Source organism: Eucyclogobius newberryi, unplaced genomic scaffold (assembly GCF_026437365.1).
Source record: "Eucyclogobius newberryi isolate DKJ021-1_F unplaced genomic scaffold, fEucNew1.0.hap1 SCAF_11, whole genome shotgun sequence".
In the NCBI taxonomy this organism is placed as follows: Eukaryota; Metazoa; Chordata; class Actinopteri; order Gobiiformes; family Gobiidae; genus Eucyclogobius; species Eucyclogobius newberryi.
The window spans coordinates 15,120,512-15,146,477 of NW_027315735.1; the positions used below are offsets into that span (position 1 = coordinate 15,120,512).

At 40.5% G+C, this 25,966-nt stretch overlaps 2 protein-coding genes across 2 annotated transcripts; both read left to right on the forward strand.

Annotated features, from left to right (window-relative positions):
• The first annotated feature begins 352 nt into the window (after positions 1 to 352).
• On the forward strand, positions 353 to 8,025 carry sfxn5b (sideroflexin 5b). Its single transcript, XM_072436065.1, has 14 exons — positions 353 to 548; positions 3,023 to 3,091; positions 3,167 to 3,244; positions 3,360 to 3,386; positions 3,478 to 3,532; positions 3,617 to 3,642; positions 3,763 to 3,816; positions 3,982 to 4,038; positions 4,120 to 4,185; positions 5,096 to 5,186; positions 5,289 to 5,404; positions 5,513 to 5,598; positions 6,822 to 6,939; positions 7,165 to 8,025. Exons 1-14 carry the CDS (start codon positions 492 to 494, stop codon positions 7,240 to 7,242), a joined length of 978 nt encoding a protein of 325 aa, XP_072292166.1. The 5' UTR covers positions 353 to 491; the 3' UTR covers positions 7,243 to 8,025.
• Positions 8,026 to 8,708: 683 nt separating this feature from the next.
• Positions 8,709 to 15,591, forward strand: smyd5 (SMYD family member 5). Its single transcript, XM_072436066.1, has 13 exons — positions 8,709 to 8,816; positions 9,942 to 10,050; positions 10,138 to 10,277; positions 10,582 to 10,703; positions 11,209 to 11,278; positions 11,359 to 11,463; positions 11,621 to 11,683; positions 12,006 to 12,076; positions 12,151 to 12,257; positions 12,421 to 12,477; positions 12,552 to 12,646; positions 14,143 to 14,213; positions 14,414 to 15,591. Exons 1-13 carry the CDS (start codon positions 8,724 to 8,726, stop codon positions 14,562 to 14,564), a joined length of 1,254 nt encoding a protein of 417 aa, XP_072292167.1. The 5' UTR covers positions 8,709 to 8,723; the 3' UTR covers positions 14,565 to 15,591.
• The last annotated feature ends 10,375 nt before the right edge of the window (positions 15,592 to 25,966 follow it).

Consider the following 25,966-nt stretch of genomic DNA (forward strand, 5'->3'; position numbering starts at 1 on the left):
CATAACACCCTCAACACCGCTGTATAACTGCCTCATTACCCTCACTTTTAACACTGGCTCGGGGACAGATGCCGCACGGGACACTAGTAATAAGCGCGTCCCTCATTGCGCCGTGTTCTCCTGCCGCGCGCGCTTGCACCTGCTGAGAGACGCGCGCGGGTCTGAGGAGCGTCACTGCGCCCGCATCTTCCTCCAGGCCACACCTCTCCACACACACATTGCGATGAATTAACGGACCAATCAAGTCCTATCTCTCCCAAGATCAATCCGAACAGTTACGCAACAATAGCCCACAACCCCATCGATCCTTTTATGGCCATAGATAGGACGCGTTTGGCCGGGGATGTGGGGCGCGCGCGCGAGGACTACACATCCCAGTTGACGTAGCGGCTCGTCGCCTCGTTCACTTCTTTGGCTCAGTGGATGTAGTTCGCTGTAGTTAACGAGCCCGTCCATGATTCGGTTCATTAATAAGTAAATAGTTGGGTGTCATGGCGGAGTCTGCAGTGTGTCCCGCTTTCCGGTTGGGAAGACCGCGGTACGACCAGGTAAGTGCGCGCGTTTCCTCCGTTAGACGAGCGACAAGGGCTTTGGGAGAAGGGAATAAAACATGCAAAAGAGAAACAGCCGTGCTCCGCCCTGCCTGAGCCGCTCTGCTTCTGCTCAAAGTTGTGTATTGTGCAAGGCTTTTCTTTTCTTTGTCTTTGGGGAATCAACAACTTGGGCAGCACTTTGAAGTTGGTGGTAATTAAATTAGTTTGTGGCAAATGCGCACGATCTGGTGAATCCTTTTCCTTTGTCTCTTATGTCAGCAGCGCTTTTGACATCAGGTGCACACATCATGTCTGTTTTTCTTTTCTATTCTGTTTTCGTGTCTTTTTAAATTTTTCCCCTTTTTGCTCCATCTTGTTCTCTATTGGGCGTCATCAAACATAGTGCTGTCCTTCCTTATCTCAGCCCATCACTTGCACAAATTAGTGTGGGTCATGGTCAGGCTTGGAGTGGAAAGTGACCTTCACGTTATAGAGATATCACATGTGCTGCAGCCTGGACACCTCTCTGTACTTACACTGATATGCTCCTGTCAAACTATCTGCAGAGAATCATTGACTTGTTCAAAGTGCAGCTGCTTCACATTCTATATGTGTAATGCTGAATGTAACTTTTTAAAACAAAAATGTAGTTTTTTACATCTCTAATACATACAAACATATACTCAGTCTATTTTGAATTAGATTTTAGTTAGACCTTTCATGTGTGTCTTATTTTGTCGTAATTTATATTTTCCTTATTATTGCTATTCATTGTTAAACGTGAAGCACATTTCTAGTTTGTGAATTTAGTTCACTGACAATGGCAATAAAACTATTTCTCATAGTGTCTATGAAGTATTGCCTCATAGTAGTTACAGTGTTTGGGTCGCACCAGCCAAAAAATGCATAATAGAGAAGAAAAAAACATATATAAGTTGCACTGGAGGATGAAATGCGGTTGCAAGTGTGAAAATAACAAATAATATCACATATAAGTCCCTCCGGAGTATAAGTATATAAGTATAAATATAAGTATAAGTCACACCCGGCCAAAACTATGAAAAAAGGTGCAACTTATAGTCCGGAAAATACGGTATGTATTATAGACTTCACCTGCTCGTTCACTGACACTACATGTACAATCTATGTGTTTCCTCCAAGACACAGACACATAAATATGTAAACCATGTTACTCATTGTTGCATTTTGATAGATTCATGCATTTTTGAGTATTCCTAGTCCATAAGAGTGAGTGCTCAGAAAGTGTCTGTTGTCACCTACCCCCTATCCCTGCCCACTACTCAAGTAAAGATATTTAAAAAACAATTTGGACTCTGTGTCAAACATGTAGGGTTTCAAAACATCCCACAGACATTTTTCAACAATGATACAGTTTATGATATTATTGTAAATGAAGGTGCGCCGCTTGCTCCGGACAAATGCTGCGATGAAGAGGCGAGTTTGAACAGGAAGTCAACGCTCCCATTTCTTTCATTAAGCCAGTTTGGATCAATATTGCAGTTTACATTTCAAAAAAGTCCAATCTGAAGATGCAAGTTATAGTTTCACTGCAGTTCATTCTAAAATGCATTCCCTCTTCCCTTAATCGGTAACACAGATGTCATAACACTTTCAGTCTCTTGCATCAGTGTTGTTCAAAGGCGCTGCTCTTTGAATCAGCACAAATCTAGCGGTGTTTGTCAATGCCTCCACTCATAGCGCGCCCCTCTCGCCCGGCCTTGTTTTGCACTCCTCGGGGAGCTCAGGCTCATGCATAATTAAAGCCGTCTCCTCACATGGATCTCACACTCTGACAAAACAGCACTGCAGCACATATGGGCTGTCAGGGAAGGAGACGTCCAAGCAACAACAAGAGTGTGCAACCAAACCATTCCACACTCAATGAGCTTTGGGTACAAACTAAAACAAGTTAGTTCGATCATCGTTGTCTATCGTTCTTGTTAGTGCTCAACCTGTTTCGTTTAAATGAGGTTTTACCACATTTCCTGGCCTTTGAAACACACAAATCTGGTATAAAGGTAGGCATTCACCCATGAGTATTCCCAGCGACGCTCTTGGCTCACGCGGATGTGGGCCTTCCCAGACTCATTGGCATGCACTGTTAGCTGCTGGCACACACGGAGAGGGACCTGGAAGTAGCACGGAAGAGAAAGACTGCACTACACTGCTTAGCTTGCAAAAATTAGAAAATTATAAAACGAAATATGGATCTTATTATGAATGCCCAAAGATGGATCCATATTGTAATGCAGGCTATATGGAAAGATATGGTCGTGTGTGCTGCTTTTATCAACAATTAACCAAAAAGTACCCAACTACATGACTACAGGAGAAACAAAACCAAAAAAAGATGTTATATATGCATTATTCACTGGCTTCTGCTGTCTTGTGTGTAAATGTCATTTGTTGGAGTAAAGTAAACAGTATATTTGTCTAGCTTTAATTAAAGTTTTTGTCATGTTTTAAAGGGTTCCTTTCTCGGCCGCCTGAGACACTTCATAGACATCATTGACCCCACCACACTATTTGTCTCAGAGGTAAAACATCCACATCGAAAAGAAAAACATATATAAAATGTCAATAACTGAAGTGCATCGCTTTGTTTGATACAGACACAGCTACAAGCCAGCCTCAAGCTCCTGAACGATTTTAAAAATGGCATTGTTCCTCCCGGAGTGTCTGACGATCAGGTGAGTTGGTGTTAAATATGACATCAACAGGGAGTCATGTGCGGCGGTCACGACTGCTGCTGTCAGAGTCTTTATAGAGCAAAGGAGTAATGATGTGTCTATGGTGTTGTTGCAGCTGTGGGAGGCTCAGAAGATCAAGCAGGTAGGTCCTCACACACTGACTCCACGTGCACCGCCACACACAGCCCTGAGCCCCTGGCAGCATGAGGATGATGTCATGCTCTCTGCTGCAGGCCATCATTCATCCTGACACAGGAGAGAAGATCTTCATGCCATTCCGTATGTCAGGTATGACCACAGATGAAGATCTTTGACCAGGCTCAGGTCTGTCCATTTAGTCACGACTGATCAAGTCCACGTTTCACTGTGCAGGTTATGTGCCATTTGGAACTCCAATTGTAAGTTCCAGCCAAACTCATAGATGCAAATCCATACACATATCCACGTGTGCAGAATAGATGAACTGAGACTAGACTTATTTTGTGCAAAATAAGCTCATGTTTCCTGGTTTCATCTAGGTCATAGGCCTTCTTCTGCCAAATCAGACTGTGCTGTCTACCATTATATGGCAGGTACTGTGACCAAGCTGGGTTTTGTACAATCATTACATTTATATCCATCTAGCACCTAGTCAATGCCCTTTGTTTCAGCGATAAAGCGTGTGGGCTGTGGAACAACTATTTAAAATCAAACTAATAATCATAGTAATTGAAAACTCTATATCTCCCTTGATACAGTGGCTGAACCAAAGTCACAATGCCTGTGTGAACTATGCAAATCGCAACGCTACAAAGGTACAGATCATTTACAGTCCGTTCATTAGTGTTTCTAAGTAACTGTAGAGTAATTATCATTAAAGTGTCATCCTTTTTCAGCCTACGCCGACATCCAAGTTTCTCCAGGGATATGTTGGAGCTGTCACCAGCGCCGTCTCCATCGCAGTGAGTTCACCTTCTACACTACATACGGATTTAGGTCTGGAGCAAAACTAGAATATCAAGCACAAAATGGAGATGCAGGGTTATAAAAAATGAGGTCACAATTGTTTTTGGGAAATGTTGAGTCTATAGTCTATAATAATCTATTAAAAAGGCCGCAAAATAAGCATAAATATAAAAAAAAATTACCATGCAAAATAAATAAAGTTATATTTATTTTTACTTTTTTGGTTAATTTTACAATCCTATTATGTTTAATGCTATTCTTCAACCTAAAAAAGACATTTGCAGGAACGTTTCAGATTATTTCCGAAGGATTGCAATATTGTCCCCCAAATATATACATTTTTTGTCAATATTTCCCACCCCCAATACACACAGCAAAAGAGCCAATACAAAATCAAACATGCTGCTGTATTTATGTCACTGAACCATGACTAGGACTGTCAATATTGTGATTATCCAGGTCAAACTGCACTTGTACGAACAGACACATTATAATTTCAAAAGCTAAACTGAGTCATTTAATTCAGTCTATTCTCCAAAAAAGTCAAACTAAATTGAAAGTGTTTAATCTGTCTGTTTATGTCACTTTACCTTTACTTTATCATTCAGATTTTACAAAGCAGGTCACAAACAAGACAAATTCTGAACTATTTAGAGTGAATTAAACTCACTGTTGTTCAGCCACAGTGTCAATAATCCTGAATAATCGTTAAATGATGATGTTTCTTCTCACTATAATCGTAAAACCTGATATTGTGACACTTTTCATCACATTTTGGATGAACTGCTAAAACATTACCATCGTCATCATGATCAATCCATCACAAACACTGAGATATCGCCCACTTCTAACACAAAGACGCAGAAACGAGGATGAAAACCAGCAGCTTTGTGTCTCCTCCTGAAGGTGGGACTGAACGTGCTGATCCAGAAGGCCCATCGACTGAACCCCGCCACTAGAACCATCATTCAGCGCCTGGTGCCTTTCCCCGCTGTAGGTGGGTTTTCAAAGCACCTCATTTGAATTAACACCTATTGTTTGGTCGCACCGCTTGTTGGTTTCGCTGATTCCTAATGCATTTCAAAACCCGTTATTACAGCCAGCGCGAACATCTGCAACGTGGGGCTGATGAGACACAACGAGCTGTCCGAAGGTATCGACGTCCTGGACAATAACGGCGACGTGGTGGGCTCGTCCAGGATCGCAGCCCGACATGTAAGAGAGAGGCTTTTGTGCACACTCGGCGGACTCGATAATTGTTGCCGTAAATTGAAACGGCTGCGGCGTCTCATCACTCACGGTGTTCTCATTTTGGATTGGCAGGCGATCATGGAGACGGCCTTCACGCGCGTGGTGCTGCCGATGCCCATCTTTGTCCTGCCGCCCATCATCATGTCCTACTTAGAGAGGTCTGGTGCACATCGCTCACTTTTCTAATTAGAGTTTACACTGACTGAGCCGTGTAAGGGCGCTGGAGTGTGGGGATTGCTCGCAGATATTTATTTATTTGAGAAAGGAGGAACAATGCTTTTTAATTTACTTTCTGTCTCTAGACGTCCTGGCAGAAAAACGATTAAGTCAAACTACAAGGAGCAATGAGAGAATTTCAGTAGATTTGAATTACACATATACTTGTACTATGTTTTCACAAGTGATAGTATCAGAATGTGGCATGATCACAATGAAAGAAGACCTTTTTATTAATTAATGGGGTGAAAATAGATACTGTAAAAATCATAAAATATTTGATTTTGAAAATGGTGGTCATGCAGATTTAAATAATATCCAAAATGTATCTGATTATTACTGCATACTAATATACTAATATTTATTTGATTATTTTCAGGTTCTTAGTGTTGAACTTTAACATTTTTTCCATTGTAAATTGCAATATTGATCTAAAGCGGCTTGATAATAGAAACAGGTTTATTGACTTCCTGTTCAGAGTGACATTTCACTGCTTGTTACAGTGAAATGTCACTCTGAAGAGGCGGGGCTCATCAGAACATCTCACTAAATGTTGAGAGCAGTAGAAACATTTAGTGAGATGTTCAGAACAGCTAAACCAGCCGTCATTTTATGTGTTTGTTATATTGCACTGCTTTGTTTTAATGGCAATTATTTCCAAGTAAAAACTGGAATCTTCCGTGTTGGAGGACAGCACAGGATTATTCAAACATGCAAGAATCAATGACAATACAACTCTTGCACGAAGAAGGAAGAAACACCATTGAAACAAGATAAAAAACTAATTCAAGTTGATTTTGCGTAATATTATCCCCTTTAACGTGCTTGTGTGACTCTTTATCAGAGCATTTTGAATAATACTTCAAACAAAATAGACTCCAAGTCATGTCTTTTTCAATGTTCATAAGTAGGTCACAATAAAAAGAAACACTCAACACATTTTATTTCATATCAGGGCTAATTTAGATGCTATAATGAAATCTCAACCATGGGAGAAAACAATAAAAGCATGAAAAAGACAAAACCAAATAAAATCATACCTAATAACCTGCCCTGTTTTTCCCTGAGACTCCCAAAGCTCATGATATTCGTACTCACAGATATTTGACTTTACCACGTGTTCCTTTGTACTTACCCCGTGTTCCTTTGTTCTTGACTTATCTAGGCTACGGTTCCTTCAGAAGAACCGGAGACTGCTGCTGCCCATCCACAGCGTGGTGTGCCTGGTGACCTTTGGCCTCTCTTTGCCTGTGGCCATCAGCCTGTTCCCGCAGATGTCTCAGGTACAGTAAAGGCCGGACAGATGGGTTAAGGGAGCAGCTGCAGACACATTCACATTAAACATAGTCCACTAAACATGCACACATTCCGCCATGAGCCTCTGTTCACCCCTTTTACCAGATGTCACTTAGTATCCACTCACTGAAAATCATGTACAAAACAGTCTTAGGCAGAAAGACACGTAAGTGAATTCAGCTATAACTCCAGCCTTTCAATCTTTCCTGTAGATTGAGGTGTCTCGCCTTGAGCCAGAGATTGTCATGGCAACTGATTGCAAGGTGGTGACCTACAACAAGGGTTTGTGACGGCCAGAGCGTGTGTGAGAAGAAGAGAAAACAGACAGCGAGCAGAAGTGAAAAGAGGGGAACTTGACTTAGTTTGGGGTACAAATGCTGCATTGTACTCCACTGCACTGTCTGTTGGGATTTATACTGATAATCTTTTATAACTGTAATGTTTTAACATGGGATACTACTGGATTCATGTTGTAATAGCAGACCAGAGCCTTCTGAAGAACACTAAATGCACAGTAGCACATTCATTGTGTAATTACTCAGCTGCTAATAATGTGACCCCAGATGGTGTGCCAACTACAAGAACCAGGAACATACAATGCAAAGCAGGAGCAATGTGTGTTCTGTAGAAAGATAAGTGCAATATACAAATACATATAGTTTGATTTAAAGCAAAATGATACTGTTTAGTTATAGTTATATATAGAGGTGAATACTGGATGGTTCAAATAGTTAACTGTTGGGGCTGTAGTGTATTCTTTATGACTGCAAGCTATAGCCTGATAACCCTATTCATGTGAACAGCAAGATATGTTTGTAGCGTATGGCCCAATATATGCTCTATGTCTACTTCTGTACTAGCAAAAGGAACACATTTCTTTGCATTGCAGCAAACTTGACTTTTGACTTCTTGGGTCTTATAGTGAAATGTATTTTGAAGTGCTGAGCCAGAGACCGGTAGTCGATCTTTCAATCTTTCAAATGTGTGCATTTAGTAAAGCAATGCCTTTATTTGCTTGGACACATTAAGATGCTTTTAATGAGGGTTTGATGGTCGAGCGTTTAACAATAACAGTAATTTGAGGTTATGTAAAACCAATGTAACCTGAATTAATTCATCTGTTTACTACCTAACATGATTTATTATTTTGTATTTTTGTGTAATAAACGTAATAAATAACAGATGTTTATAATATTTGCTAATGTACATTTAAAACAATTAAAGTATCCAGTAAAGGCACCTGATTGCCTTTCTGGCTTTTTACCTGCTACGGTTGTGTTTGTTTGGTGTGATTTCTGCACGCGCTTTAGCAAACACATTAAACACATAATCAACAGTATCAGTGCACACATTACATTATTACACCATCACTACACCATCACTATTATATATTATATTATATTATTACAAACAGATACTTCATGATTCAGGCAAGGCAAGGCAAGGCAAGTTTATTTGTAGAGCACATTTCATACACAAGGCAATTCAAAGTGCTTCACACAGCAGGAAAAATGCATTCAAATCACAAAGAAATTACAGAAACAGAAATACAATAAAAATTAACTAAATTAAAAATTATCAATCCAACTGATTGTCTAAACTGATAAAATCACAAACAAAAGAGAAGAGTGCAAAGAAAAAATCCTTTTCAGTCATATGCGCATTCAGCTGCAGTGTCACAGTCTGTCCGCCAGATGTCCACCTTCCTTCTGGAGACGTCATTAAAGTGTAAGTCAGGGTTGAGAGGGAAAAGGTCACGTCATCATGAAAGATGGCGGCCCCCGCGGATGACATGTTTTCCCTGTGCGTGGAGCCCGTTAAAGTTTCTAGCTGTGTGGAAATCAGACTGATCGACCACGTCAAGGTAAAGGACAGTCCCGCACGGCAGACACAGTAACGTGACAGAGACACGTGGCATTACGTCAGGGTTAAACTTGTTCAGCGTCAGTGCCTCATCCTCATGTTCATCCTCATGTTCCCCCGGTGCTGCTGGGACACATCAGGACAGGATATAATATGCACGAAACCATTACATTTGCAATACCCACACACGTTTTATAATAAGCAAATATCTTCTTATACATTTTCCAGCCTGTTCGGTGTTTTATTCTGACACTAGAGGCACGCACGCGACACCTCTACACATTTTATAGTGTACAATTGTCACTTAATGATCACAAAAGCACAGATTACTGACTAAAAATGGTTACCTCCTATGTATTTATGACAATACCACAAACGGACATTTTGTACCGCCACAATTTTAGTTTGTTTTTAGACTAGCGGGGCTAAATTTGGACTAAGGGAGCCACCATAGCCCTTTACTTTTTAAAGTTTATTGTAAAAGTAGCAACATTGTGACAAAATGAAATCACTGTGCATAATATAATACATCCATGTCACTGTGCCTATCTGTATCTAAGAAATAATTGTGTCTCTCTTAACCTGGAAATAAGGAAAGCAGCGCTCTGATTGGCTGTGCTTGGGTGGTCCGCCCCAGCTTCATGTCCACATTAGGAAACACTGTTTTAAAACTGTGCACGAGCCCGGAAGTAAATGTGTCTGAATATTGATGATGTGAGAACTTCGGACGAGTTACACAGATTTAAAAACCTACTTCTAGTTTCGTGGTGTGAAAACCAGGAGCCTCAGCTTTGATGGGAAACTGTTATTCATACTTTATTTTACACACATTTTGGCTAAACATTTCATCAATATCACCCCTAATAACAGCGGTCATCTCCCCAGCACCATGAAGCCTGTATTTGTTTTGTCTTTATCGTTTCCATAGACTGTACTGACCTGCAGTGTGTGGATTCTCTCTTCTTTAATCATTTTACATTTAGTGTCTTTCAATGCTCAATATAGTCTTCTATTTAATGTATTTATAATCCAAACATTGGTTCTCTTTGTAAAGCAATTTACCTGTACCTTTTCTGTTTATGTTGGTCATACTTTCATTGATCTAATTGTTGCACTTTGTGTTCAGGGGAAAGGGCTCTTTACCAAAAAGAGCATTAAAAAGGGGGAGAACATTTTCATCGAGCGCCCACTTGTCTCGGCTCAGTTTCTGTGGAATTCGCTCTATAAATACAAAGGTGAGTGTCACATTGTTAAATCATGTGTTCATTTTTGGCTGTTTGGTATTTCAATGTTCAGCTGTAACGTGTCTCTGATATTTGCAGCCTGTGAGTACTGCTTACGGGCTCTAGAAACTGCAGAACAAAATGCAAGGAGACTCAGTGGAAACCCCGGACTCAGCCTTCCACACCCCGAACTGTGCAAAGTGCGAGCAGAGCTACACCAGGCCTGCCCCCAGTGTCAGGTGAGGCTGGTTATGATGGTATCGAGGATGTTTGAGCCTCTGGGACCACAAAGCGTCCACTAAAAAGATATAATTTCCTATGTGTGGTCAGTTTTTTCCCTCTCGTGGTTTGTGTCAGTGCCTTAAATCAATAAACTGGATTTTTATTGACCCGGGACAGGCTAAATGCAGTGTAATATGACATTAAGGCATCTGCACCTCCTTCGGTCCGAGCAAGCCTAAAGTATTTCAGTAAAGACATGAATATATACACAAACATTGTCATACAACAGTAGATACTGGCGTTGAGAATCGTCCTTTGCAGGTGATGTACTGCAGCAGTGAGTGTCGTCAGGCGGCTGCTGAGCGCTACCACCGGGTCCTCTGTCTGGGCCCGTCTGAGAACGATCCGGATCATCCCATCAACAAGCTCAAAGATGCATGGAGGTGTGTGCTACCAAACTCTTGTCATGTTACTGGACATTTAAAATGGTACATTTAGTGTAAAGTTGACTTTCATGAGCTTGTAACCAGGTTATAACAGTGTTCGCTCACCATCTGCTTACTATGAGTTTTATTTTGATTTATTGACTCGTGCATGTTTTGAGTAAACCTGTTTTATCCTGCAGTTGAGACTTGAATGCTTAAAATCCCTGTTTTCACCTACCCCCTATCCCCGCCCAGTGCTCTGTACTTATTTGCGAATATTTAAAAAAAAGAATACAAAATCTTTTTTTTTTTTTTTTAACCCTACAAACATCTGCTGCTTGTTACTGTCTCAGAGCTGCAGTTTTGAACAGGAAGTAAATGAAGCCATTTCTATTAAGTCATTTTAGAGCAATTTGAGGTTTACAATTAACAAAATTGTAAAATAAATAATCTGCATATGATAGTTTGAATACTAATTGGAAACCAAAAAGTGTAATTGGTCTTCTTTATTTGTCCTTTTTAGGAGTATTCATTATCCTCCAGAAACCTCCAGCATCATGCTGATGGCCAAAATGGTTGCTTCTGTCAAGCAGGTGAGGTCATGTTAGTACTCATGAAGTACTTCATCATGAACACAAATATCATGTCATTAATATGTTAATATGTGAACCAGGCTAAAGACAAATCCCACTGGCAGAGGCTCTTCTCACACTTCTGCAGCCGGACAGCAAATGAAGAGGAGGAGATCGCACACAAGCTCCTGGGAGAGCAGTTCAAAGTAAGTTCACCTCTGATTATATTTAAGGCTAAAGTATCCTAACAGAGACAGTCTTGCAATATTTATTTATGCTCACCTTCTGAACTATAATCATATGTATTTGCATGTGTACAATACATGTGATCATTGTATTGTAAGTTTGTGCTTTGTGTTTCAGGGCCAGTTGTCCTTGTTACATAGTCTCTTTTCATCAGCTCTCTTTGATGAACATATCAGTCGGGTAAGTGGGTTTTTCCAGTTCCATTTGCATTTCATACCTCTGCAAATGAAGGTCATCTTGTAAAACAAGCTGAGAAAAATGAATATTAGAAATAAGTAACAAGTTAAGATAACAAAGTAAAAATCATTTGTCCTTGTCAGACTGCACGACATGTCACTGTCCCACAGCAACATGCTGACGTAAAAGAAGCATCAATGTTCTGAAATCTGAGCAGCTCAAGTTGGGCTTTAGTTTGATTTGACCTCTAACCTCAGAATTGAAAGGGTTGGATGGAATTACTCTTAATGCCACGTGAATCAATAAGACATTTTCTCTGTTACAGTGGTTTGTCGCTGAAGGTTTCCGCTCATTATTTGCTCTAGTTGGAACTAACGGCCAAGGCATTGGCACGAGGTAAGAGTCTGAGACGCTCCAGTTTGGACCTTGTCCTCTCAGCTACACCTGCACTAAATCACTTTTCCATTTAGTTCATTGAGTCAGTGGGTTCATGCCTGTGATGCACTTGAGCTTTTTGGCCAGCAGAGGGAGCAGTTGGACTCCTTTATCGACCGGCTGTACAAGGACATAGAAAAAGGTCACACACTTATCTCAGTTGTGCAGTAGTTGTATGAATTAAAGCCTTTTGTTTGAGCAGAGGCTGTGGTCGAGTCTTGTATATTAGAGCAGTGGCTTTGCTGTCGCTCTTTGTGTCAGATGTCCAGCCGTTACATAACGCTTTCTCCTGTTCCCTCCCATAGAAACCGGAGATTTTCTAAACTGTGAGGGTTCTGGGCTGTTTATACTTCAAAGCACATGTAAGTACACTAATATGTCTTTCCCCCATACATTTTAATAACACTTTTGACATTAATTAGCAACTGGTTGGCAGGTAACCACAGCTGCATACCCAACGCCGAGGCTTCCTTCCCAGATAACAACTTCCTGCTTCACCTCACCGCCCTCAGCGACATCATCCCCGGAGAGGTCAGCTGATATACGTCAGGGTCGGGGGCGATAAATTCCCGCTAAATCCGCAGCGGGCCGGAACATCCCCCTCGCTGTGCCGCCGCGCGCTCCCCTGTCACACGGCATTACAGGGCTGAGACTGAGGGCTGGAGCGGGTTCGCGGAGCCGTCACAAAGATTGAGAAGCCTTGCATCTGCGCGACACAGTAATGTCACAGCAGCCAAGGAACACGCTCGCCTTTGAAATCCGGAAACGACAGGAGCACTTTGTGTATGATTTCACCCGCAGGAGCACAGACAGGGGCGGCTCCACAGGGATGTCCAAACCAGACTTTTTGTGCTGGTTAAAATTAACTACAATAAGGCTGAGCTAAATAATATGTCTGTTTGCTGTAACCTGAGCCAACATTTTTCAAGTGGGTCGGTCGGTCGGTAGGCAAATTCTTATTTTTTTTTTACTTTTGAAGGCAAAAAAAAGATCAAAATTTGGCAATTTTTTGACTCAGAGTGACCGTCAGGGGTCAGGCTTCTACAGTTCAGGGGGTCAGGCTTCAACAGTCCAGGGGTCAGGCTTCTGCAGTTCAGGGGTCAGGCTTCAACAGTCCAGGGGTCAGGCTTCAACAGTCCAGGGGTCAGGCTTCAACAGTCCAGGAGTCAGGCTTCAACAGTCCAGGAGTCAGGCTTCAACAGTCCAGGGGTCAGGCTTCAACAGTCCAGGGGTCAGGCTTCAACAGTCCAGGGGTCAGGCTTCAACAGTCCAGGGGTCAGGCTTCAACAGTCCAGGGGTCAGGCTTCAACAGTCCAGGGTCAGGCTTCAACAGTCCAGGAGTCAGGCTTCAACAGTCCAAGAGTCAGGCTTCAACAGTCCAGGAGTCAGGCTTCAACAGTCCAAGAGTCAGGCTTCAACAGTCCAGGAGTCAGGCTTCAACAGTCCAAGAGTCAGGCTTCAACAGTCCAGGGGTCAGGCTTCAACAGTCCAGGAGTCAGGCTTCAACAGTCCAAGAGTCAGGCTTCAACAGTCCAGGGGTCAGGCTTCAACAGTCCAGGAGTCAGGCTTCAACAGTCCAGGGGTCAGGCTTCAACAGTCCAGGGGTCAGGCTTCAACAGTCCAGGAGTCAGGCTTCAACAGTCCAGGGGTCAGGCTTCAACAGTCCAGGGGTCAGGCTTCAACAGTCCAGGGGTCAGGCTTCAACAGTCCAGGGGTCGGGCTTCAACAGTCCAGGGGGCAATGCGTTATCAGTCCTTTGCGATGAAAGATAGGTTTACCAATGTGTTAAAAATATTCAACACGGCAGTTTTGGAAAGACCGGTCGGTGAGTCGGCGAAATATTGGAAAAATAAAAGATTTTGACGTTTTTTCAACAAAATGCCGATATTTTTATTTTTTGTCGGCTAGTTTCATACCGGGTCGGTCGGGTTACAACAAACAGACATTTTATTTTGCTCAGCCTAACAGATTTAAAAATGAGACACTTGGTTCTCTTTAGTCAGATTTATTTTTTCTTCCATTTCCAGGAGATCTGCATCAGTTATCTGGACTGCTGCCAGCGCGACCGAAGCCGCCACAGCAGACACAAAATACTAAGGTAACGTTTTAAATGAAATCTAAACTTCAATGGATTATCACTCGACACCGTGATCAAGATTGTGTGTGTGAGAAAAGAAATGGTAGAAACCGTTTATGTATCAAACAAATTGCCATCTTTGTTTTACTAAACCAAGTAAAATGCCAATCTCTGCCAATATTAGAAGAAACGTGTAACTCAAAAGCCCCTTCGCTCTCCAGGGAAAACTACCTGTTTGTGTGCGCGTGCCCCAAGTGCGCGTCCCAGATGGAGGAGCTGGACGTGACATCAGAGGAGGAAGATGAAGAGGAAGGCGAGGCAGAAGGTGAAACCGAGGGGGACGAGATGGAAGACGAGATGACAGATGTCTGATGAAAGACCAGTCCAGTGTGTTCTCACAAACACGCATCAGGCTCTGAACAAATGCCCGTTTTCGCCAGAAAAAAACGACATTTACAATATGATGATGATGATGATATTGTTCCTGTGTTATTGAAGTCAGAGGATGCTTGTGTCTGTATTGGTCTGTAGTGGCACTCTAAATGCACTTATTAGAATAACTGATATACACATTATCTATGACAAGCATAGTAATGGAATAATGTGTCATTAAATCACACACGTGCTCCACCAGAACTGATGGCATTAGTCTCTAATCTTCATGTTCTTCTGTGATCTGATTTATAGGCCAAAAATATTGGAATTGTGAACCTTACAACATCTCCTTATCCCCATAGTTACAACCAGCTGTCAGCTCTTCTATGATATGATTGGTCCATCTTAAAAGGAAATCTATATTATGAGATTGGTTAACAACTATTAACAAATTTTGTTAATAGTTGTTAACCAATCTCATCTCATTCTAAAGGAGCTGTATATTTACCTGTCTACGTTGAACTTCCAAATCGATGGCTGACTGTTCTCTGAAAGTGTGCGTCGCAACACAAAATGATCAAGTCAAAGGTAATTGGGTCTCGGGTTGTGTTCCAGTCTTAAAGTTTCCTCCACAGCTATGCATACTTAGTGAGCAGCACTTTGTTTACTCTGTTCTAATTACAGCGCTGTCATGTGCCAGGTTTAGAGCCACTATTAAAGGACACTTTCCACTCTGATCTAGTGGATTAAACCTTACTAAGTGTGTTATGGAGAGTTTTAAATTGCATTGTCAGTTTTCCTTTATGCAGGGAAATGTATGTACTCCACATGACTGAAACAGCTTCTATATCTGTACTATGTATATATGTGTGTGTGTATGTGTGTATATACACATACACATACACATACACATACACATATATACACACACACACACACATGTATGCAAATGTTCAGCTGCATTGGAAATATTGAATGGAAGCATGCAGCGACGTGACATGAGAACTCTGTAAACCACAAGTCTAAATATAACAGCAGAAAACAACAGAAACCCCCGGTGTGCTCGTCTTTACTGTTCTGGTGTAAATCTGAGGTGTTTCTTATGTAGTTTGAACAAAGTGTTTGAGTGAACGGCACTTTTGAAATCCATGTTCTGCTGTGGAGTATTAACCCACATCGACACACCTTTTAATATTCACTAATCATTGCTGCTTTATAGCTCTGGTTCATTTGGGCTATTTTGCTCAAGGGGCCGTTAATGATCGAGCCCGTTCAACTTATTAAAAAGAGAGGCTCATTTAAGGTTATGCAAAATCGATAAGGAAGTAAAACAAAAGCATAATTAAGACCTGTTATTTCAACCTTTGATTCATGTTGTGTTTTTACAATCAACTTTATCTGAAATAATGCCTCTATGGGACAATCTGTAAAAGTGCAATTGTCGGAATCAAAAATACTGGATTAAAAAAAAAAAAGTAGCCCATTTTCCTGCAAACTACACATTTATGTTCCTGCTGACCCTTGTGTTTTAGATCTGGGATTCTTGATTTACTTAAGCTTTCTTCTGTCAAAAGGTAAAGGACACATTGTGTTTTTTCAGGTACTCTGAGCTACTATAACATAAGTAGATCATTATTTTACATTTTGTTCACTGTAAACTGTAATATTGATCTAAAACCATTCAATAACAAACTGGTCCATTCACTTCCTGAAGAACGATAAGCCCCGCCTCCTCATAGTGACATTTCATCATCGCAGCAGCTGATTTGTATTTTTGTTAAATGACTAAATTATATTTTAGAACACTACATGTGTCATTTGGAGTTTTTCAGATAATCACAGCCGAGCGCGGTGATGTGGGCGGGGACAGGGGGTAGGTGAAAATGCATGAATCAATCAAAATACAACTTTGAGGAAACTAATGATGATGAAACACTGTTAAGACTAAAAGCTTGTCACAGTTGATTTTGCTCAGTGTCTCCTTTAATACTCCTGGATGTATTTATAATGTGCACATTGAACAGAAGCTCATTTTCCAACATAAATCACAACTCAAACAGTAATCACAATGCTTGTCAGCCCTTGTACAAGGTGTGGACTGTGGTCGAGCTGCTGGTGATACATTCAGTGCTTTTCCCCAGTATTCAGCAGTTTTGTTTTGCTTTTCTTAATCCTTTTACACAATTCTCTCTGGTCGCTTGAATATTCTGCATATAAGTGGAGAGTAAAAAGGGCAGATTATGTACATGAAAGGGTTGACACCTGGGGCCCAGTGTCCCGAGCGAGAGCGTCCCACTCGTTTGTCTAAAGCCAGGCCAGAAATGTTGTTGGAAGTGTTGAACTGAAGATCAGGGACTTCGGGGCCAGCGCCGGAGCCCCAGTTCAGGCTCCACATCATATGCCACGATTGTTTCAAGTGGAAGGCTCAAAGGAGGGTCAAAGAGCACCGGCCCACAGAGGAGAGGGACAGAGGGCATTGTGGGGGCTGGCAGTTTGAAGTGATGCTGGGGAAAGTGGAGACATAGTCACATCATTGTCATAGGTTATGTTTCTCTGAACAATATCAGGAAAAACACTCTTCATGGATAATATTACGTCTCACAATGAAACATGGAATTTGTTGCAATCATTTATTTTCCAGTTTAATGTGCTTTTTATTCATTTATAGATTCATTTTATTTTGAGGAACTGGTATTTTTAGGTCTTGACATTGACACCCGATCTTTCGTTTTGGCTGTTACACTTAATATTGGCTGTTATGTTTCGTCTTATATTGATGAATTTTACGTAATGTAAGCAATAGTTTATTTTTGTTCATTTTAATCTCTCCAATTGTATTATTACTTTATTTGGTTTTATTAGACAAGACAGTATAGCGTGAACTGGGGATGAGACTGGGAAAGGACATGCAGCAAACTGTCGAGACGCGGAACAACAATGGCACTTTTAATAACTTCAATAATAAATGAACAAAGAGCGTTAATTCTTAATGACCCAATTATTAATAATGATTCAGGCTCAGTAACTACTAAATGTCAAGCCGTGATTATCTTTCACAAAACTATGTTTTTCTGAATTAATTATTTGGGGCTAATTAAGAAATATAAAGTGTTACTAATTATAATGTATTAGTTAAACATTGTTAAGGATTATGACATTTAAAAAACTTCCATTGAGCTAATGTTAAGTATTTATTCATTTGTTTGCAATACATATGAACATTCTTTATTATGTGTTCCTATAGGCAACAGGACATTCAACCTTTAAAAAAAAAAAAGTTTTGCTGAATTGTGAATTACTATGGCAACGGTGCAAGTTTTTATCTGCTCTGAAACACATAGATAAAACTCAACTTAGGTTTGCTTCATCACATTTTCAAAACTGTCTCTTTGCTCAAAAGGACAAGGAGATTTTCATATTTTCTCAGCCGCTTAAATAAGATTCTTAGTGAAATATGACCGTTCAGACTCATTTTAATCCAAAGCTTTATCTCGATCTTAAAAAACTCTGGGACAGCTGCTGCGTGCGCCACAGTTACACTCATCCAAGGGTTAAAGGTCGCCTGTGTTGTTTATCAGAGTTGGTGTTAAAGCTGTATAACTGTTTCACATTGTGCGCTCTAATTAGACAAACTCTGTAATGGACGCCGGTTTAAAGAGAGTAAGCAAAGCACTGCTGTTAAAACCAGAGCCATATGGGAACAATCCGGCCTCTGCATTAGCTCTGTCCACATTGGTTATCGCCAACGAATGCCACTGCCGCCTCTGAGGGCCACTCGGTGTAAATGATAAACTACCGCCTCACGTGGAATCAGCCGGGCCTGGAGCGGAGGTCAGCGCGCTCTCGCTCACCTCGTCTTTACGTAAACACAAGCGAGACATTTTGTGTAAAAGCAAACACGGCAGAAGCATGAGCCACGTTCACCGAAATCCTTTCCTCGTTCAAAAAAACCCGTCAACGCAGGCGGCGCGGGCTCCACGCGGTCACCTGGGAGACGGGTAAACCTCGCGCTCCACCCGCTCACCTCTCATCCGTCTTCACAGGGAAAGGCTGGATATGTTCTTGAAATAAATCTCGCAGCTCAAGCCCGACTCGGCGGAATGGAACATGAAGAATTGAACTGTGCATCTGCCAAAAACGCGAGCTTTAGCGTCACAAATGTTACACCGGGATAAACAATGAAAGTATCGGCGGCGATCCCGCGGAGACACGCGGCGGAGCAAATGTTGTTTTGATACCTGGAGGTGGCGTGTGGATGGATTCTGTCTGCGCGGCTCTGCTCGGAGCTGAAGGATTTGGAAGGAACTGAAATGTTCCCGCAGTCGCTCACAAGGAGGAGGAAATTTGCAAGGATTGATCGAAGGGTAATTTCAGAGCCAAATGGTTTCCCACCGGAACCACACAAAGTTCTCTGCACCTTTTTTTTGGCGCCGAGCTGATACAGTTTGGGCATTATATTTCCTTTCTTTTCATTTTTGTATTTGTTCTAGACGAGGAGACAACCATTCCTTTATTTTACAGCATATTAACCATCTGTAGAAGCTTGAAATCCACCACTTTTTTCAAGGATTGAACTGACACAAAGAACAAACCGCTCAAATTCAGTTCAAGGAAATGGAGGTCGAATTTTCTAACCCTTCAATTTCAGAATTTCAGACTTGGGACAGCTCTTTGTACCAAATGTGAAATACTGTGATTAACTGCAAATTACTCTATGAATTCTTCCCTGTGAGACACCGAGCTCGGCCTGACCCGTGCTGTGCAAATGAGGCATTTCAAACACTTCGGCCATTCACTTGTTTCTCGGCCTATCTGGCGCTCGCATCTCCCGCTGCCGGACATGTTGTACGTCCTCGCACCACGGAGCTAATTCCTTCTTTTAGCCGTGGCATTTTGGCGAGCAAAAGAACAGTATCCAATTATGTGCAGCTCATTGTTCCTCGTCAGAAGCATGAGTGTGTCAGCGATAGGTCAGCCAGATAAGAGGGTTTTTTGTAGCGTTGGTATTGACTGGGTTTGTTATTAATGACTCCTTGTTTGGGGATCAGTAATTATTGAAGTAATTTCTCTTTTTAGGATTAGTCGAGCTTTATCCTTTGAAATGCCAAATTATAATCTGTATATCTGTCTGGAATCAAACTTTGGAACTCATTGGATTATAATTTAAAAACATCACCTAATCTCTATATATTTAAGAAACTGTTTAAAGCAATAACAATAAAATCATATTAATTAAATAATCTTAAAAAGGGAGAAAAAAAAGAGACTCAACCATTGAAGTGTGGCATGTAAATGTAAAATAGTGTATGTAAAATGTAAAAAAAAGTTGTAAAATGTAAAAAAAAAAAGGCAGATATTTATAAGATGTTTTTCCTTCTTCTAATGTAAATAACACACAATTAAAATGAAATAAACTTTTCCGATTCCTTTCTATAAAAAACATGTGTTAGAACCATCTTGTGTTTTTTTGTGTGTTTTTTTTCAAGAAAGGGCAGATATTTTATAATTTTTTCTTCTCTGTTCATTTTTGAATGTGATGATAATTTTTGTTAACGTAAATAACCCACAATTAAAATAAAATATATACTTTTCTGATTATTTTCAGTAAAAAACTGAACATTACATAACTGTGCCAATCTCAAGCAATAAAAGCGATTAATATTCCAGTCGCAACAATACACGATGATGTTCCATTCACATTCTGTTTCCAATAACAACTGACCAAACCTGCAATGACCTTTTCGAGATATATGGCCCTAATATACAAAAGCCCATCATTCCTCATCTGTGAATTTCCTTTCTCTGTCCTGAATGAAATATGCTTTGTGAGAACATGATCTCCAAGCCTCCTGGACACACTCAGAGCAGCGTGGCAGTGCAGGGGGGAGAGCCACAGAGCCAGACCAGGCCTAAAGCTCTTATTTAGGCTCCACAACATTTCCATTGATTACACATAAAAGAGCACTGGTCCCAGAGGCAGCTTCATTATGTGTCCACAGGGAGAGTATGTCCTAATAGAGCAGATGTGAGGGCGGCCCGCAGCAGAAGCCTATTTACACACTTTTAGACATTTTTAAACTATGTAAATAAATAGGCCAGGGGTGACCAAATCTTTTTCCCTCGGTGGGACAAGATTAATAGGTGTTAGCGTGCCTATGTTTGTAAAAAGTTTGCCTGCAAAGAGATTGTTATCTAAGTGGTTAATTATTGTATAGTTGTATATATAGTATTATGGGCATGGACTGGTTTGGTATCTTTTTGTTAAAATAGATGCTCACCTTTACGGGGCCAAATTAGACCCATTGAAGGACCAAGTTTGGCTCGCTGGCCCCACTTTGGATACCACTGATATAGACTCAACTGATTTCAAATGTATCAATACTTAGAATTGAACTAACAATGCCTATTTAGATCAATCACATCAACGTAACATATCAAACATAAGTTTACAGTTGATCCAGGCAGAGGATCCTCCATCAAAAACGTTAGATCAGGGGTGGGCAATTATTTCCCTCCGAGGGCCATATTCTAATCCAGGCATGTAGCGGAGGCCCGGCCCCCGATCATTGGTGTGAAAAAAAAAAAATCCCCAAAAATGTAATATCAAATAAAATCACTTTTCTGTCAAATATAGGCTATTGAATCTATTATTTAATTCATTTCACGTCATATTTATTAAGGATACAAGTGCAGACAGATGCCTGAGGACAAAAAAATAATAATTATATATATATTTTTTTCAAATATTACCTGGCATGTTTGGCGGGCCGGATTATAAAGACAAACAGGCCACATGTGGCCCGCGGGCCGTAGTTTGCCCGCCCTTGCGTTAGAGCAGTGGTGTCAAACTCATTTTGGGCCGCGGGCCGAATTTCGACGCTCAGGCTGGGTCGCGGGCCGAACATAACGTAAATCATAAAACAATAAAAAATATAAGAAATAAATAGCTTTATATAGCCTACGCTGTTTTGAAGCAATTACTGGATCGATTAAAAGAAATTACAAACACATTTGTCCTCATAAACTGAAATGTATTAAGAAAAACAAGTGTAATTTCACCAACACTGTGCTTCAGTTTATGTGCATTACAACTTCAGAGTTGATCTACAAGAGAAACATTTAGTCAGAGGTATTTAGATCTGAAAAGTATTGTATTTGACTTTATGACTTTAAATAAACTTCTCAAGATCTAAAAAAACCTTTTAAATGTAACTAACTTAACATTTCCACGTCTGTGCAGTTCTCTGTAGTTCTCTGTAGTTCTCTGTAGTTCTCTGTAGTTCTCTGTAGTTCTCTTTACACCTGAACTGACACACCACTAAATACAAACACACGTGGAGCGTTTAAGGAGGTTAAGTTATGAGCCAAAGTGTTCCATCAAACCAAACTCTTTTGTCAAATCGTGGGCCAAACATTATGTACAAAATAAAACAACAAAAAATATAAGAAATACATAGCTTTTTTACAGCCTAGTAATAGTTGTTGAGACTGTTGCACTAATGTGCAGCAGGTGAAATACTGAGTCCATATTCATGCAGCAGCAGGAACAGGAATATGGACTTTTGATGTGATTTATGACGTGAAATGTTGATATCACAGACATGTTTCTGCTCAAACTCAATATGAGCTCGCTATTTTCATAGTTTAAGTTGATCTCAGTGACAAAATGATTCATGTAGTGACTCAAATGAGGTCATTGTGTTTGTGTTCAGTCACATTAGTGTGTTCACAGTCATGGTCAGACTTTATCACACTCTGACCTGTGTTTTTACCTGTGGCTTCTGATCTGTCCAGGTTTCTAGAGGATGTTTTTCTCAGAGCATCATCACAGAAGTTAGTTTTCTTGTTAGCTCCACATTAGCTCCACTTTTAGCACTGCTCTAACATCCACAAAACCTTCTCCTTTCTTTCTTCCACGTGTTTCCTAAACCACACACGTCTGTCCTCGCTCAGACTTCTGCTCTGAGGTGCGTAAGTGCTGTAAAGTCTGCACTTCTCCCTCCGCAGTACACACAGCAGTGAAGCCGCGCATGGAGAGGCGGCCACCAGCGGCATTGTGGGACGTGTAGCTTTAGCGATAAAAACGGTTACAGATGTAACTACGGTGCTATGAACTGAAAAAAAAAAAATATATATATATATATATATATATTTTTTAAAATTAAATATGAATTCAAAATGTTTGGCGGGCCGGATTAAAACGTCTGGCGGGCCGGATGTTTGACACCCCTGCGTTAGATAGAACACCTTTATGTTCTGTTTTATCCACAGTGAAACACACAGTATTTGCATAATTGGATGGCCTGGTTGAACACATTTTTTGTGTGAAATTTGATTCAAATTTTAAATCAATAATTACTTTTGAGACAACTTAAATGGCCTTTATAATCTTGTATATTATGACCCCAGTACTTCCAATCCTCTGGTGAAATGATGGAGATTTCACTACGCTACATTTGTCTACATAGAAAAGTTTCACACATTTCAATAAGTCTGCAGAGCACAGCAGCGAGCCAATTTCCCCAGGTGACTCAGATGTTCACACGTTCTTTAAATAATTTTCCCATAATCATTCCCTTTCCTTCATCAAAACCCTGCAGTTTCCCGTAATACTATTGAGATCCTGAGCCCCAAATCCACCTGGACCCAAAGTTGGATCCGTGCACAAGCTGGAAATGTGATTAAGCCCCAAACCTCTGTGGTACACGGATTCACTCAACAAAGTCTCAATCATTTAGCCGCACTTCCCCAAAGACATCCAGCATTTGTTTGCGTAAACCTGTTTGGTGTTACAAAATGGAAAGCCCCGAAGTGACAGACGCTCTTTATAATTTAAGATGATAAAAAAGTAAACTTTTTCTTAAATCCAGAGGTGGCCGAAGCAGTTTACTTGTTGATATTGAACACTTTTATTTCAAGTGGTGGAGAAGTATACTCCAACTACACAACTTTGTTATTTCAACTCTGAAGAGGCCGTGGGTCGGTCTCGCCGCGAGCAACTTTCAAACAGAATTGTATGACTGATCGAAAGGAAGGTGCCATTTAGACCCTTTTTAAAACAAACAGCTAAAACGGTTGCAAAAACATACGTAATATCTGCATGAATCATGACTTGACTCAATACTAATCATGTTTGGTGTTGTTTTTACTACTTGACCTTTTTTATGTCTCTCTTTTATTTTTTATGTCACACTGCAAGGGCATAATCTTAAATTTAGAGATATCTGTAGTTTTTTAAATGTAAGGAAATAATGTAAACAAGTTTGACATCATGGACCGGTAATGTTTTTATATAAATTTAATGACTTAGATGTGTAAATAATGGCCAATATTGCACACATTTGGGACATGAAACTGAAACATGTGTAAAGCAAGGTTTTAATTTGTTGCTTAATTTTTTTGTTGATCTGATTTTGTTGATCTATCACAAACAAAAAAAATGTATATCATGGGTATTTTATTAAAAAAAAAATAGTATTTGAGTTAATTTGATCCGACAAAAAATTGGAATAACATTTTTGGGAGTTAAAATTTGAATTAAATCAGGCTCAGAATAAGCATTTTTCTAAATCGTATTAAGTGCAAGATTGTAAAGTTTGCTTGTGTGTTAAGTGCTACTTTAAGAGCTGATCTTTGTCTCTATGGGAGAAAAAACAGCCTTTGAAATCACAACGTGTAAATTTATTGTAAATTAAATGCAACAATATGATTTACCAATGTTGTTTTTTCAAAGTAAAAGTATATCTGTTGAGAGAGCAAATGTTAACCACTTAAAAACATATGTATTCTCAATTTAAGCCCATTTCCGCCCCCAATTTTTCCATTTCCCCCCTGGATTGTGACTAAAAGAGTCTCCATACATATTATATACTTGAACGGTTGGACTGTAGTTCTCGCAGGCAAACAAAGGGCGCTCTCAGAAGCTGCTGGTGTTGAAGTGAGTTGACAGTGACTGGAGAAACCCGGCTGACTTTCAAAGCAGCGCACACGGGGGGCTCTGGCACGCTGGAGTTTGGACAGCTTGACTGCGCTTCACCAGATTTCACGCCAGAAAACAGAAACAAACCAACAGTGGTCATCGTATACACGCACTGTAGCTCCTGGATTATTTCTATTAGGATGTTAAAGAGAAAATGTTTCACAGAGATAAATGTGAGGTGAAGGGAAGACATTCGGATAGATAACAGGTTCATATTGTAGTTAGAACGAAGCATTTAATTACAAAATATATATATCCAAAAACAATAATAATTAATAAATAATAATAATAGATAAATTATTTCTTTCAGGAAAATAAATAGGCTACTTTTTTTTTGCATGAATTTAATGTAAAACGCAATCTGTGGATTTTCTAGTGATTGCGAGATAGGTTCAAAGACACAAACTTCAGCCACAAGTCATTAGTAAATGTCCTGATTAAACTGTGAATTGTGTGTATCTATTCAGTCGTTTATTTTATTTAGTTATTTTTTTATTCATGCTTTAGTTTTTATTTTCTTTATATTTTGCTATTGAATTTGTTGTTTCATGTTGCACCTTATCACCAAGGAAAGTTCTTGGTTTGTGAATCTCGTTATTATTCTCTGACAATGGAAATAAAACTTCTAATTCTGATTTTGGATGCATTTTGACAGCAGAACTATAAGAGTATAAGAGTATCCGTTTGAACACTGAAGGATTGTTCTTCAAACGCTGACATTTTGGCTCCAAACATAACCATTTACAATTATTTCAGTAGAATACAATTGTGCCTCATCATTTATTGAAAAACGACACGTCAGAAGCGTTTTCACGAGCGTTCAGGATTCAGTTTGTTCTCAGTGTTTTTAAGCGATTGCTGTTTGGACACTATGACGGAGCCAAACATCTTTCAGACTTGACTGACTAACTGTGCACGTCATGTTCATACATATGCATGCACGGGAAGCCGCTGAATTATAGATGTAGAAACAGGAAATTCCTCCTTTACCCTCTGGCACTCAGGTTCCGACCTTGCACTAAATCAATTAGCAGAGCTGCAGGCAATCAGCGGGCCCCTCCACAGACAGAGCCGCTCTCAATGTGGTCCAATACGAGAGCCGCTCTGGCCCCGCTGGGTGGGCTCTTCTCCCTCACACAAGCGCTGTCATTTCACGGTGCACGAGCGGAACTTAAAAGCAGGACACAAGAGAGGGGAGTCTTTCCTTTAGCCTTCAGCGTCCTGCGTCGCCCATAAAAGGACTGGGCTCAGAGGGGCTTTCCTGCTGACCACACACGCACACGCACGCACACACACACACACACACACACGCACGCACGCACACACACACACACACACACACACACACACACACTGCAGCTTTGTGGTCAGAGCGCGCAGGTGTCTTTTATTTCAATAGTCTACAAGGCAAGAGCAGACG